Source organism: Coloeus monedula, assembly GCF_965178545.1.
Source record: "Coloeus monedula genome assembly, chromosome: 1".
In the NCBI taxonomy this organism is placed as follows: domain Eukaryota; kingdom Metazoa; phylum Chordata; class Aves; order Passeriformes; family Corvidae; genus Coloeus; species Coloeus monedula.
This window is the reverse complement of record NC_138781.1, coordinates 111760702-111777107: the sequence shown is the minus strand read 5'-3', so window position 1 is coordinate 111777107 and position 16406 is coordinate 111760702. Positions and strand designations below refer to the sequence as shown.

At 47.5% G+C, this 16406-nt stretch overlaps 1 protein-coding gene across 1 annotated transcript in view; it reads right to left on the bottom strand.

Moving 5' to 3' along the window:
- CABLES1 (Cdk5 and Abl enzyme substrate 1) overlaps nt 1–13479 on the bottom strand; it is a gene marked incomplete at its 5' end in the record, with an annotated part of 70555 nt that extends 57076 nt beyond the window's left edge. Inside the window, one exon of the mRNA XM_082281505.1 lies at nt 12953–13479. Coding sequence (XP_082137631.1) covers nt 12953–13479 — 527 coding nt within the window. The remainder of the gene's footprint in view (nt 1–12952) is intronic.
- Between the last annotated feature and the right edge of the window lie 2927 nt (nt 13480–16406).

Here is a 16406-nt window from a genome sequence, read left to right as displayed (position 1 = left end):
TAACAGTCACATCATTTTATGACAGTTATTAAGCCAACAGGGTACAGACCACAAAGCTGCTACCAAAAATACTTAATCTTCCAAGGAGGCTATCAGACAGGCTATTAAAGCAACAATAATCCTCCCCCCAACAATATGTTTTATCATCTATAAATGTACATCTGTAAATCTCTCTCTCTTTGCTTTAAGTAGGAGCTCATGAAACATACACTTTTGTAGCATATTTTTGGTAACTTAAAGCTTTCAGATTATCTATAATGTAATATCTGGCTAAGTAATACACAGAAAAGAGTATCCTGATGCCAATACAACAGCACATGAAGAAACTGTTTAACATCCTTTTGAACTCGCTTGCATACAAAATCTTCTCTGTATTCATATTAGACAGAAGGGGTATAAAGAAAGAGGCCCTAGGACTGAGTATTCCTTCCCTTCTTTTTAATATATGAACTAATTTTTCACCAAACCACAACATGCATACATGTTTTGAAGGTTTTTAAGAAAAAGAAAGAAAAAAAAATGGAAAACAAATTTGGGAGCAGAACTGCTGCAGTTCTGGACAGGAAAAACTGTTTTAGCAACCAGAAAAACTTATTCCTGCACCTCATAAAGAATAAATACAGCTATGAATACAGAATAAACATCCTTGATTGTACTAATAAGAACAAATATAATGTAGACACACAGCTATTGTTTGAAGAAAAGCACATCCAAAGCCTTCACAGTGACAGCTCCAGCCCCCTGCCACGCTCCAACAGGCGCTGTGCAGCCTTGCAGACTGCCAGGACAATGTCAGCAAGGAAAGGGATGGTCAAGTAATGTGATGGTTACCACCATCTGCCTGTGGTGAAGATTTCCTGGGCAAGAAGGTGTCAGGAGGCTGCAGCAGTGGGGAGGGGAGCAGACATGGGGTTTGCAGACAATGCTGAGGTCCCCTCACAGGCAACGCTGTGGGGCAGTGAGTAGCACTACCAGCAGTGGTAGTTGGAATACTCGATCCTGACACCAGGAAACCATTTCCACAAACTCATCTAGTAAAAAGAGGGATGCAAGTGCTAACAGACCAGCATTCATCTACCTGTGACAGACCAACAATGAGAACTGTGAAGATTTCCTCTCCTGGCAGGATCTGCTAACCGCTGTTTGGGAAACAGGAAATTCATATGCTTTTATTTTTCATTTTGAAGCAGCAGAACCTTAAGAATCTGTCCAGATATGGAACCAAAACAGCACTTCTGTTGCTGTCTCTTCAGCTGCCTGAGAACCCGCAGCATCTTCCCTCCACCCCACAAGTCTCTGCAAAGGAAGAAGGTTGAACAAAGTGCCACTTTATGAAGGCCATGGCCCCCACAGCAGCAGGAAAAAAACCAAATTATGCAAAACTTGTACTGTTTTCTTCTGTCCCCTTTGCCTCCTCAGACCTGAACAATAACAAGCTTGTCTAACATGGAGGAAAGAGTGGAATGGCTTCGTGCTTGGACAGGTCACAACAGATAAATGCAGAAATGTGCTTGCCAAACACCATCTGCATCTGGCTGGGATAAGGGGGAAACACAAAGGTGCTTCTCACAAGGGTGAGAAGCTGCAGACAGCAGTACCAATGGAAGACCACAACCCTCTCCCTCTGTGCAAAACCTTGGTGTGGTTCCCCCTGCCAAATCTCTGGAGGGATCCAACATGAAGGCTCATTTGGTAGCTACTTACATAGAAGTCACAGCCAAAATTTTGCCTTATTGCTTCCACTGAAAATGAAATCAGCTATACTTTGTATAAAAGTGGGGCTTTTTACTTTCTTTTGATTAAACAAATGAGCCCTCCTCACCAGACCACACAAACAGAAACCACTACTTCCTCAGACACTGCATGTTCACATCTAAAAACAGCCCCGGACAAGGGTAAAACCATACTGGGTATGACATCAGACCTCTGTATTGATCAAGCTCACAAACTGCCATCAACATGTGACACAATTTTGAAATTTTGGTTTTCCTGTTTCACCTTTTCCACTAAACAGACAGGAAAGATGTCTGTTAATGCGAACAACTGAATTTAAAAAAAAATAATATCCATTTTTGCAGAATCTACCACATTACAAAATGAAAATCTAGACAGCCCACAACTGACCAGTAAGAAGAAAACAGATCCCTCCCCAGTTCACCAGGGACGTGAAGTCTTCACTACCATAACCCCTCATCTCGGGAAACTGGATGTGAGGGTCAAGAGCCTCTCAAAAGATAGTTTCTTCTAACATACGAAAATGACACAAAAAAACCTCCAAACAAACAAACAAAAAACCAGACAAGACCATGTTGAAATATTCCTGGGTCATACAAAACACAGAACTGCAACAACTGCAAGGTAAGTGCCAGTTACACGAAAGACCGCGCCACCCTCGACTGCTGCTATCACATTCATTTATCCAGTAAGATATTCAAGATATGCAATCACTCGACAGGTTGGAAATATTACCTCTGCACTTAAAATAGAAAAGACAGGCCGAATCCTGTTCTCATTTGTACCTGAGCAACCCTGCAATTAATTCAAAGGTTGTTCATTTTCAGACGCCTTGATCTTTGCAAGCAGGCAGTGGCTTACAAGGGCTTTTTCATGCCAGCCTCTTTGCTCTCAGCCCATCCAACGGAGAGAATTCCAATTACAACCTACACCCTTCTGCAGTGCCCTACTGCACTCAAGAGGTCACGGGCTTGGGGCTTAGCTCCTAAGGAATATGGAGGAGTAATGGCATTTTGTACAGCACTGAGCACAGCATTGGTACCACACTGTAAAAAAAAATCCTCGCTCCTGCTGCAATGCTACATCTTCCAGGAGAAGGAAGCCTGTGAACTCACAAACACACTGTGAGAAAATACACATTTCCATTCACATCATCCATTCAACCTTCCCACAAGAGTGTGAGGACAGCAACAGAAAATACTCAAAATACCCTCAAAGTGCCCATTTAAGGTGCTGGCATATTCATACAATTTGTGTTTTTTATTTTCAAATGCGTCTGCTCGAAGTTTCTCCCTGTTACACCCTAGCACTATCTTTGACTTGAACAGCCTTACATCAATAAGGAAACTAATGAACAAACAAGAAACGAATATTTATAATAATCTCTTTAAAACAAACAGAAGCAAAAAGCCTCGGACAATGAAGTCTGTTCCTTAAAACAAATGTGTGCAGACACTTGCTACTTGTGAGGCTGCTCTTGAGTTCTGCAGTACCTGGAGTGCCTTTTAAAATAGAAGAATATTTTATCCTGAGTCGAGTCATGCACATGGAAAAATACGGATTTTCCAAATAAATCTCAAAGGTCACAGTGGAGGTACTTGACAGTGGCACTTTGTGTTCTGCTGTAAATAATTCTGCCTTTTTAAGCAACCACCTCTGAGCTGCCACTTCTTCTGGATTAGCTTATGCTAAAAGATGGGATTCTACAAAGTAGTGAACACCACCAATTAAAAATCAAACCCAGTTTTGCTTTAGGAAAACAGCCTCATAAAATTAAGGAGGTTTCTAAGATACACAATATGCTGAAGATACAAGGTTACGTGAACTCAGTTTTTAAAAATACAAAGACAACCCTTTGTGCTTTAAAGTTCTCACTTCCAAAGCTATTAATAACAGAGAGCTTTCCACACCTTTTTACATAACCTGATGCAGCACCTGCACGACTCACCTACCTAGGCGATTAAACTGTACTTTGCACTGTAGCATCTGAAAGCTATTTTGATTCTCTTCCTATTACCCAAGAAACATCTACATGTGTTGCAGTCAGAAACAGTATCATTCACTTAACTAAATTCAGGGAACTACCGGGTGTGCTTGTAACTGCCAAACCTCCTCAACTGTGCCCACGTCCCAGGTATCAAGATGGATGTCTTCATTTTAATGTAGCTCTCACCTAAACAGGACTTCACTCCCTGTTGTGCACATCCACCACACCCCATGGACACGTGGGCAATACTTCTGTCACTCTGCATTTGTCTGGGTGTAGCTGATTGCAACCTTGACTGAAAAAGGAGGAAATGCATCTCCTTTTCTGTTGGATCTGTAGGTATTAACACAGGCGCAGAAAGCAACAGGAGAATAAAAGTTTGTCTGTGACTGACAAAACACAAGGAATAAAGTTGGCAAGTTAAAAAACCAGAAAGATATTTTCAAGACACATTTCAGACCACAGCTGACATCTAGCTTCTGCTTTATGCTACACCCTTCACACAGGCTGAGTCCAGTGGGGTTGGAAGTGCAGCACATGTCACTGTGAACAGGGAGCAAAGAGAGCTTTGTGAACTGTGGCTACGGGCTGCATTTGTGCATACACAAATGTACGTACGTGACTGAAGCAGGCCTGAAGGCAAAGGGCCTTACGTGACATTCACCTCCTAGCTCCCCCTTTCTTCATCCCTCCGTGTGCTGGGGGTACTGGATGAAACCAGACAACCCCTCCAGCTGTGGTCCTCCCTGAGTGCCAAAGGCATCCTGTCTCCTTGGGGCAGTGAGGCTCTGCCCTCCCATTCTCCAGCACCATGCACCCAGGAAATTCAGCAGATACTCAGCAGGCCGCTTTCTGAAGCAGGCTGGCGAAGCTGTGCTGCTTGCACCCTTCAAAGGGCACACCACCAGGATGGGGATGGAATCCACTTCTCTGCTAGGAGCTGCAGTGGGCAACAGACTGCTCCAGTGCTGTAAGTTATCTCTGTAAAAAGCAATGGTAATAATACCTGATCTTTCAGTCGTGATGAAACTAAATCCATGCCACCGTGCCAGCATGTACACCTCCTGCCAAAAAGGCAGAGCTCAGCTTGGGGTCTCTTGCCTTCTCCTCTCCCCTTTCTTGTATATCAACCTCTGTGTCATCCAACCTTGTTGGAGGGCTGGGACATCCCCCTGCACTTCCACCCATGGCAGACTCCCCTGAAACAACGATGCTGGAAATGCTGGAGCCTCCCACATTTGTCCATTCACTTTCCTTACGGGGAGCTACTAACCCTGTTAGCCACCTTCAGTGGCTCTTTCTTCATCCTGAAATGGGAAAGGAAACGATGCCCCACAGAGGGGAGAGGATAGAGAAAAACCTGTCACCAGCCTTCCCACACTGCAGAAGACGCAAGCAGCCAGGACAGCAACAGTACTTGTGGTCGATACCTACTGAGGCTGCACTGACACCATCACCACATCCCAGTATCACTCCTCTATCCCTTGTGTACACAAAAAAATCTGTACACAAAAAAATCTGCAGGTATGACCTGCACAGTCATGGGTGAAGCCACACACAGCAGGCAGCACACGGACAGCTGAAAAAACAGCTTAGTGCAAGCAGGCTGCAAACCCAGTGGCACTGAGGAATTTCTGGTGCTCAGCATCCTACCCAAAGACCAGAGAAAGGGAAAAGCAAGCTCAAGAGCTTCATCCCTGTTTGTTTCATACAGCTCAGTTCCAGCTACATGGCGCAGAAAGAAGTCATCATAATGTCACCTTACAGATTTTTCCTGTTACACAATAAACGGCTATTTTTTTTTCTTTGCAGGGAAATGTATGCTTCTTTTGAATGCCTTTACCTATAAAATGATGTGTCTATGTCTGATTTGCCTAGACAGCATGCAGATTTGAAAACCTAATCATATTTACCTTGGTAATACGTTTATCTCTAGGAGCACCAAAATGCAATCCATTGTTGACTGAAAAATTATGATAAACTTCTCTAGCTTTCTATTTTTTAATCCCACCAATACTATAGAGTCAAAGCCCTGATATTGCAGAGATTTACTTACTAGCAAAACATCATACACTGGTGCTTGATTTAACTGAGCAATTTTATACATAGGTAAACATACAGCCCAGGGTTTTCAGGATCCCTTGTCAGAGAGCACATACCTTCCTCTGTCATCCAACACGAGTGGAAAACACATTTCAATTGTGGTGAGTGAATCTTTCCCCAAACCCCAATTTCACAAAATTGCTAGCCTGATCTGTAACAACACAGGGAAAAACACAGCTGCTGCTAAAAACATGCAATTGTGCTTTATATTCATAGACGAGGTGAAAGGTTATTTTTAAAAAAAAATATTTCTTCTAGAAAAGAAGTGAAGCCTTTGCTTCACTTCTCCATTTTCCATAACAGAAAACCTTCCTTAGGCAAACACCCTGAAACATTGCTTCTAAAAGCAGCGCTGGCTTTGAAATACATCATGAGAACAGAAAATACATTTAGCATTGATGACAGGAAAGCAGTTGCTACGAACATAACACAGTAGCCCTTGTAAAGGAACCTCATGGTTCCTTAAATATGTATCCCCCTAAATCTGCATATTGCACACTGTGAAGCAAATCCCGAGAGTCCTAGAAGTCTCCCACTGGCACATCATGTTTTTTCCAACTACTGTTAAATTTTCTTCTCCTAAATGCTCTACCAGGCTCTCTACCCTACCCTTGCAGCAAAAAAAACCCCAAACAAACAAAACCAAATGAAACTTCTGAAAGCCCTTCTTATGAAAACAAACACCATTCCTTAAATTTCTCAGCATGTTATTTGCAAACGACAGGCCAGCAAGCAGATACTCTCCATATGCCAAATTATGTCATTTCCATTTTCTAGAAAGAATACTTCTCACAGCAAGCTGGCAAGGGTTTTTTCAGTTGAGTTGTGAAAAAGAGCCAGCTCTGTGTCTTGCTGCACCTGCTGCGTTGCTAAGCCTGGTATCTGGTGGCAGCCCCTCAGCCACCCATAGCAATTCTGGGTCCAGAAAAGAGTTTGTCATAAAGGCTGCGTACACCCTCAGAGGTGCTGGCAAATGTTCAGGGGTGAATTCTGTGGATATTCGCATATAGATTTCTGTAGACACCAGCTTGTCCCATTTGCAAACAGAATCTGCTTTCCCACACTTCTCAAAGGACAAGCTGGTGCCTACAGAAGTGTGCCCAAGTCCCAAAATATAAAACCAAACTTCTGCGTTTTTAGGTTAAATTATAAAGAGCAGTCTTTTCATTCGTGTAGTGGAGAACTTGCATTACAAGAGTAATGCAGCTGAAATCAGAGGGAGAAAAAAATTAAATTAATCAAGATTTGGTTCTGCTTCTCATCTTTACCTTCCATTAATACTCACTGCACTACTGAATCTCCAGATAGCCCACCTGATATTTATTTTTTGAAACAAGGAAATCACGGAATTACTAGAGGATTGGGGTTTTTTTCCTTTCAGAGAGCACACTTGGCAATCTCAGATTTGTGTTTTAGGTGTTTTGAACTGTTCCAAGCTAAGCAATATCTTCCGCCAGAAGAGTTCTCGAAGTCATAATAATTGCAGACTAAACCATACTTCATATCCAAAAGCTATCATCAAACTATGATCTGTCATTATCCTATTTATCTACCATGGAACTACATTTTTGTGATGGTCTGGAGGGCTGGTGACTCACATGGTTGCTACCAATCTTCATCATTTCAAGGTGCTTTTAACAGTATTATGGTGCAGAGGAAAGCTGTATGGCAGGCTTCTAAGGGAAAGATCCAGTCTGGCTGCCTGCACAGGAGCTTTGCTGGTAAAGAAAAGGGTGAAAAGAAAAGATCAAGTAGTGGAAATGCATCCACCATATAAGCACACCTGCTGAAATTTGCTCCTTCTGCTCTCCCGACAGCTAATGAGGGGTCACCGCACACCAGCCACGCACCTGTGTGGTACAACCACTGCACTTCCCATGGCAGGGCTGGACCCAGAAAGCTTTAAATTGGCAGCCAGTGAAGGCAGCCAACACAAACATGACTTTTCATGTGTTATCAGTTAGGTTTCCTCACAGGGGCTAATGTGCACCCACCCAGGTAGACCCCTCTCACCTGTCCAGCTCTAAGGCTGCCTCACTCTGAAACCTGCAGAGTCCTGAGGCTCTGGCAGACACAGCTGCCTCTCAGCATCTGTCCCTCTGTGAAGTTCTCTAATTAATTCCCTAGTATTCATGAACACTATGTTCTGTCCCACTGTTCTACTCCTCAGAACCGAAAGCAAAGGGTTTTTTTCCTTGTCTGATGAATATTAACCTTTTTTTGTCTGACAGAGATGCTTGCTAAATAGTATAAGAGCCTAAAATATGCCAGAACAAATTTCTGTGGGATCTGTTTTTAAAAGCTTGTATAGTAAGGGAACAAGGCTGCTGCATCTATGGTGTCCATCCATCTGTGTGTCATCATACTCCAATGACTTCTCAACCACTGGTCAACTTCAACTAACAGCTGGAAGATGACCCCATGTCCACCAGTTTGAAAGGAAGGAACAGAGGGAGGCACTAACCTCTGCGCCCTGAACAAGGGAAAAGGCTGGCAGAGACCAATGGTGGTGAAAGCCGGTCCGTGTGATGCGGGGCTGGTCATGCTCAGCACATGCACAGCTCAGAAAACCCAGAAGCTTGACTGCCCCTGCACAGCTCTTTGTGAGTGTGAGGACCCAGCCTCTCAGTGTGCTCGTGCTGAAGGACATGGGCGTGCCCAGTGTTCCTTACAGGACTCATGGAGGAACTTGTACACTGTGTGCTACTATTGAAGCAGCCTTTACTACCTGAGTCTTAACACTGTTGTTGAACATCCCCCCTTCAGGGTGGCACAGGATGGCCCTTTAGCCTCCTGGAGTGACAGCTGAGGTCAATAAGCATCCCCTTCTTTAGAGGCAGCAGCTACCAGTGGTATACAAAGTCACACACCTAAGAAAAGACTTAGTTTAGCATGTGCACTTCCCATTGACTTCTCAGACCATTAAATCACTGTTTTCATGCTATGCTTGTATACATCATTCTGAAATTCAGGCTGCCTGAAGGGCTTTAGGTTCAGTGAATAGCAGTGTCCATCACACACAAAAGGGCTGATGTGCTTCCAGCGGCTCACAACCCAGCTCCTGATGCTGGGATGACCCCACAGAGTGGACGGTGCCCCCAGCTCTTTGTTCTGCTCCCCTTTCAGGACTCTGCCTGTAAGACACTTGTTTCTGAGAGACTCTTCTTTTGTCTCTCTCTTGTGTTCAGTTTGGAGGCATCTTCTGTTGTGGGCTGAAACTGCACTGCCTGCCCAAGGCCATGGAGAACTGGATTCTGACCTCACAGCCCTCCAACGCAAACACTAAACAGCAGGATTCAGCCCCTCAACAACATCCTGGAGGCTTCCTCCAGCACTAACAACCCATGGAACTTTGCAAGCCCTACAAAAGTCAGGCAAGTCAACCATTCCAGCATCCCCCTTCATTGCATCTCTCCAGAAGATAAATACTGAGGCCAAATGCAGCTCTTTCCTTTCTAATAGGTAGAAATAAATTGAATTTTCACAAGCTTTACTAACTGTAAATTAATTTTAGAATTACTCAGGAAATTAGATTTATTGTAGGTCAGTAAATTCTGAAGAAAAATCTATTTGGACCATGATAACCTCAGTGTCCTTCTGAGTGGACTTCTCCCCAGTGATTACTCAGCAGATATTCTCTCCTTGCTTCCCAGCACCTGCTGCTCCCAGAAGGAACTCTCCTGTCCATCTGCCTTCAAACCTGACACAGCAACAAAGACAAATGCAACTGTAAGCAATGTTTAAACTCCAAACCAAATCACCAAATTGCTTCCTCAGCAAAACAAGAAAAAAAACCCTAAAACCAAACCAAACAACACAAAAAAACCCCATGTGCTTGTTTCTAACCACCTGGCCCACTGGAAAAGGAAACTTCACATATGGAAACAGCAATACTTTTCCCAAAGAAAAGAATGGCAACAAGAATTCTAGGCATACATAAAAACAGGTACCTGGACAATCACCTAATATGCCGGATGTGAAATTATTTTAAACCAGTGCTGCCAAAACCTTGTTTCACAGAGCTCCTCGCTAATTTAAGATCATGCTATTAAAATAAATTATAATTTGACATGAAAGAAACCCCAGCCCTAGTTTCTAGTAAACTCATGTCCTCACCCACCTGTTCACCACAAATTGAAACAAACTCCTTCTACACTAGACAGAAGCCTTTGGCACCAACCAGCCAACTTCTGAACAATCCTAATTTCTGCCACTTACATATAATTACATACTAGCCTCCAAGCAGCTAGAAGCTCCACATTCCTTTTTCTGTATTGTTTGTGTCTTGTGAACACACATAGAGCACAAACCCAAACCACATTAATGATAACCTTGTTAAATATAAACTAGTATGCAATTATACAAACTGCTAACACAAACAAAAAAGGCAGGGAACTCTGATTATATGTTCACAATGGCTTCTGAAAACTAAATAAAGATAACAAAATAAGGCAGCCTGTCTTGCCTGATACTGTAACAGAAAAAGGCTTTCACAGAAGATAACTTACATGTCTCAGCACAGAGGACTAGTCTGTCAAACAACTCTTCAAACTCAATTTCAAGTTCACTGAAAGGAGAGCAGAAGGGTGGTAGGAAAGGCAGCCAGTGCGCATGTGAACTACCAAAAAAATCTGATTTTCCTCTCTGCATCATCCTTCAGGTGAGCTAATGCCTATCTCTGGGCAGGTGCTGTGACTTTCACCCTGTCGCCCTGAGAAGGGCTGGCTGTGTGCCGGGGATTTGGCTCCTTCCTGTGCATTAAGAGTGCAGCAGAAGGGCTGCTTGAACCCTCTGTTCTTGGGCTTGTGCCAGCCCAGTGCACGCCTGTGATTTATCTTCTGTGCAGCCAAGAGTGAACCCAGCAATCAGAGCTTCTACCACACCTTTTCATTAAGAAGATGAGGCACTAACGTTCTGTGCAACCTCCATGGTCTGTAGCTGCCCGTTCCTGACGTTTAAAAATAAACCCCTTTTCCAGAACAGAAACAGCTCTATTGAAGGCAGGCCAAAGTCTGCCCCCGACGGCACACGTGCAGCATCACCACAGCCAGCAAAGGCGGGGACATTACCCAGAGCTCTCCTGCACCCGTGTCAGCCTCAAGCAAGTGCTACGACGGAGAGCCTCATACTCGTCAGTGGAGCAATGCAAGGTCTTGACCACAGCTAAATCTAGCTCTCAAGAACACAAAAACACAAAACAGCACGAGAAAACCAGCACTTTCCTTGCAGCCCGCATGGCAAGAAAACATACAGCACAAATGATGGCCGCTATAGGACTGGAGGAGCATCCTGGCAAGGTTTCCTTAAGTGACTTCCCTTGCCATGGACTTGGGCTATGCATTCAGTTTGTTTGCGTGCTAGCAGTGCAGCTGAACTTGCAAGACTGAATTTCTAGGTTGTAAACAAGAACAGCAATTACCTTTCCCTCTTAAACCCTACTCTGTTCTCATGTAATTTAAAAAAAAAAAAAAGCATGGGTTGTGGAAGGAAACGTTCAGAAAGTGGCAAACAGGAGCAAAGGAAAAAAATGAGTGGAAGAGGAAGGGCTAAGTGAAGTGATGCTAGTGAGATCTAAGCATCCTTCCCAGAACTGAGCACAGGATCAAAGCATGCAAGAAAGGAAAACCAAGGATGATCCTTGGGAATCCAGAAAAGTAACACTGGAATCTTGCATCAATAATAAACTCACTAAGTAGAAGGTCAAGGAGAATCTAGTCTTTAAATGTTAAGTTCAAGAGTAAAAAAGCAATTCCCGAATCATGGACTGTGGGTCATTTCTCCCCCTCAAGGCTGTGGGCAGAATCACATCACAGACTAAACTGCATGAGTGTGCGTGTGACATAGCTGTGCAGTTGATCCACAGAGCAGTTAGAGGTTGTCACTGCAGAAAATATTTTGAGAGACACATGACTGGGAGAAGAAGGGTGGTAACCCACCAGCAGGCATTTTACTTGGGAAGGTGGGGCTCCCTAGCACAGCACCTGAAACGGGGCTCAAAAAAGCCACCAATACAACCCAGATGGAAGGGAAAAGAAAACAACCGACAGTGGGGCATGCAGCTAAGATAACTTTCTCCTGGAATACCTCCAATTCCTCCAAGCTGGTTGGTTTTGAATGGGACTTTTCTACAGCGATCTATGCTCAATTACCCTTATAAACCCTTGCAATAACATGTGACTCAAAGTCTACCTATTTGTCCAAGGGAGAAACAAGGAGGGAGTGTGGCAAATGGGGAATGTGGGAGTGGCTGCCGATGAGGGCTTGGGGAGCACAGTCATTTCCTTCAGCTTCTTCCCCGTTTCTTCCCCCCCCCCCCCCCCCCGTCTTTGATATCTGAGTATGTTGTTGAGGAAGTGAAGGAAGGTGATTTTGTATCCACAGGCATTCACACATTTTTACATGATTGCGCCTTCTTAGCCAGAAATCTCAGCTTGAGAGCTGAAGCAGGTAAGGTTGGTCCTTTGGGAATTAGAAGGCAAAAGAGTACCTGGCGGCAAGAAACGACCCAGAGGAACAAAGCGCTTGTAGATAAGGAGCTTATTTAGGGTGGTAGCAAGACGCTTCTTAAACCATGCGCTCGCACCGTAATCCGCGGATTTCGATGCAAAGATTTCCTTCCCTCTTGTGGTCTACAGACCTGGCTACAGCGCACTTGACTCAGGACTGGATCCCAGCTTGCTGTCTATAGGATAGGCGGCACGGCGGGATGAATCCACCACCAGTCGAAGAGCAGAGTGACAACCTCTCCGCAGCTGGCTGGGCTGCGGCGGGGCACGGCGGCTGTGCAGCCGCACGCCCGCACTGCTGACCGGGAGACAAACTTTCAGGCACTCGTGCCCAGGCGGGGACGACCGACCGACCGGCTGCTGCCGCCCGGGAGGCTCGGGCACCTCCGCTGACCTGCCCCTACACGCTCGCACATCCCCGTCGCTGCCGCTGCTTCCCCGGCCGGGCGGCAGCGGAGCGCCCAGCCGGCCCCGCGGAGGGAGGCGCGGCTATCGGGCCTCCCTCCCCACCGCTTCCCGCGGCCGCCCGGCGGCCGTGCCCGCCCCTCCCGAGCCCATCGCCATCCTGTGCATCCCCCATCCCCGCATCCCGCGCATCCCTCATCCCCGCGGCGCGGCTTACCGGGACCGCTGCAGCTCGAAGGCGGCGGCGAGGCCGGGCTGCCCCAGCTCTCCGCTGCCGCCGGCGCTGCCCTGGGGGCTGGTGCGGCCGAAGGGAGCCGGCAGCACCCCCGCCGTGAAGGAGTTGAGGCGGCCGCGGCTGCCCGCCGCCGCGGCGCCCAGGAAGGCGGCGGGCGGCACCTGCACCGAGGCGAAGGCGTCCTCCTCCTCCTCCTCGTCTTCCTCCTCCTCCGGGGGCTCGGCGGGCGCCGCCGGGGGGCTGCCGAGCCGCGGCGGCGGCGGCTGCGCCTGGCGGGGCCGGGCGGCGGGGCCGTCGTTGCCCGGCGGCGGGGGCCGCCCGTCGAGGGAGATGCTGGTGAGGAAGGAGAGCGCGGCCTGCCTGCGGCGGGGGTCGCTGCGCGCCGGCGGCGGCGGCTGCGGCGGCCCCGGCGGCGACTGCGGCGCTTTCCTGGGGCAGGGCTCCGCCGGCGGCGGCAGGGGCCCGGCGGCGGGACTACCGGGGCTGGCGGCGGTGGCGGCCGCCGCCATTGTCGGCCGGCTCCCCCTCCCCTCGCCGCTGGCCGGGCGCTGCCTCTCGCTGCCGGCCCGTCAGGCGGGCGGGCGGCGGGGCATGGGCGCCGCGGTCCCTCCGGGGTGCATGGGGGTGTCGGGGGGTGCGCTCCGCCCGGCCGCGCCGCGCTGCCCCGGGCCCCCGCCGCCCGCCCGCTCCGTATTTATAGGTGCAGCAGCCGCGCCGCCGAGCGCCCTGTGCAATAACACGGCAATCACGTGTGGGAAACGGGGCGCTGGAGGAAAACAAAAGCCCGGCCAGCAGCCCGGAGGAGGAGGAGGGAGAAGGGTGGGTCTCAGCGAGCTCCCTCCTTTCAACCTCTCTCTTTTTTTTTCTTCCCTTTCACCCCCTTCCCTTCCCTTCCCTTCCCTCCTCCTCCTCCTCCTCCTCCTCCTCTTTTTCCCTTCCTGGATGCGTGGGGGCGGGCGGGAGCCGGGGAAGGTGGAGTCTGTGCCCGTAGTACACGGCACATGGCCCTCGGAGCCAGGCGCAGAGCGCACCGGACCCGGCGTTGTGGCTCGGCGCGGCCCGTCTGCGGCACCGGGAGCAGCGCTGGGAGCGGCACCGGGATGCAGCCGTGCCGTGCTAGCGGCCCTGGCGCTGCCCGCTGGTTTTCCCGGGTGGGGGCTGGTACCTGGGGCAGGCGCTGGTGGTGCCCGATGGGCAGGGAGGAGAGTCGGGGACGGGGGACAGCCCCCGGCGGTGCGCTTGGATGCCGACGGTGCGGCAAGCCTGGGCTGTCCCGGCCGCTGCTGCCCCTCCTGCAGTCTGAGGTGTGCGAGTGCCTCTGTGCGTGCAAGTAACATCTCACGGGTTCCCTAAACCATTAAAGCAACCTCCTTCCCTCAAGCCTTTCCCTAAACTCCCTCCCCAACGCTTCCCTCTCTCCTGCACCAGAGAAAGCACTTTTGCCCTTTTCCATATAGGCCAAGCCCCAAGTGTCTGTATTCGTGTAGTCCCCAAAGTGATGGCTGTTGAGCAGCCACGCTGCCTCCTTCTGCAGCTGTGGCTTGGGAAGGCGGGCGGCCAGTCCCACGTCAGCATAAAGTTCCTTCATTTCTTCGTTACTTTATTGTGATCAACTCAACTGTGCTATAAGTGTGCTTGTCCTGTGATGATAATTTCACCAAGGGCTTATGTAAGGGTTGGATAACAGATACATACAAACAGCGGAACATATGGTTGTCGCAAGATAGCAACACGCGCTTTCTTCATAAAGCATTACAATAGCTTGTATTACATTCCAGTTATAGCTGGAGGATGATTCACAAGCCGTCCCAAACTGTCACAAAATATTGTAATGTCCCCTACAATTTTATCAAAACCTTGCTAATTTGATGATTAAAAAAAAAGGATTGATGAGAAAGGAGAAACTAATCCCATTGTTGGGGGAAGCTGTGGACCCAGGTAGGTGTTCCTCTCAAAAATGATATTTTGAACATTCAAAGATTTTAGAATCCAGCTCTGTGACTTGAATTTATTTCTGAGCCTTCAGCCTCTACTAACACTAGTACCACACACCTTCTTAAGAGAGGTGAGTGCTATTTTGAGATGGACATTCTCATTTCAGTCTGCTCTCTTGAGGTTTACACTGATTTTGTCTTTCTTATCAGTGGGTACTTCTACGCCTGTCCCTGTGGCATGTCAAGGATGGATCATTTGGATGGAAAGTGGATAGTCCAGAGTGCTAAACTCTCCTCCCCAGAGAAAAGCCTAACTGACATGTCCCATCTGTTGGAAGGATGCTCTGTACCCCTGTGGTTGCAAAGTGGTTCCTTCAAACTTCTGTTTTGGAGAGGAAGGCTGAGGAATTTCAGGCCTGCCACCTTCCATTGATGGCAGTGCCTATTTCTGACCAAAGATGTTGTTCCTGGAAGACCAGTGAGATATTGGGGCACTGATGCACTTGGCTCCTGTGGAGGAGTTCCAGGTTTCTTTTGAGACTACCACTTTTAAAAGAATTCAGGACTTTTTGGAGTAGGACTCCCAGGTCACAGAAAAATGTCACAGCTCTGTAGCCTGGTAGTTGGTACATTACTGAATGCTGACCCCTGGTCCAAGGACTACTATCAAATTGTTAATAGGTCATGAAACTTAGGCCTCCCACATTAGAACCAAGATATACACTGGGCTATTTTTTTCTCTTGCATTTCTGAGGGGCAGCAGCAACAGTGTGTATTTTCCTTTGGAGTTCAAAAACTCTGTATGGCAACTGAGTGCTGGTGTGTATCTCCCAAGTTCAGCTTCTCACAATGCACAGGTCAGGGAAAGAGAACCACCACCAAAATGCCAGATGGCATTCCAGAGGTTGGTTTGACTTGGGACATTTTTATGAGTGCAGAAGTGTGCACTCCTTTCACAAAATTACTCTTGTGATGGGATAAGTTGCTATCTGTTGGAAGCATTTTTTTAAGTGAAGCCACAGCCTCTGTTCTAGAGCTCCTCTACAGCTGACCCACAGGGAAATGTTACCCCTTCCCTTTTCCACATGTGCATCCTGATAATTTTGGCACCTGAATTCTACAAAACAATTTTTTACAGTCTCTGTGATCAGGAACACTGAAGTGAATAGCTGAGCCTATCAACCTCCTTGTATGAAAATTAGAGTGGTCAGGATAAATTGTCGGTCTTTCCTGGCCTGGCTCATCCATCTGAGCTCACTTTGTTGCTTTGCAAAGTGCTTGTCTGTGCTCACCAGCCTAAATACTCCCAGGGACCCAAACAGATGCTCATGGTCTAATATGCACAAGCTGCCTTTGGGGGTACTGCGTGTGTACAGACTGCTTTTTCCAGAAATCACACTGAAGGCTGGTTAAAACATCCCTTCTACTGCAAGTGAAAATGAACCCATTTGAGAAAGCCACGTACAAGAATAAAATTACTTTTTCAGTGTGAAGTGACGCTG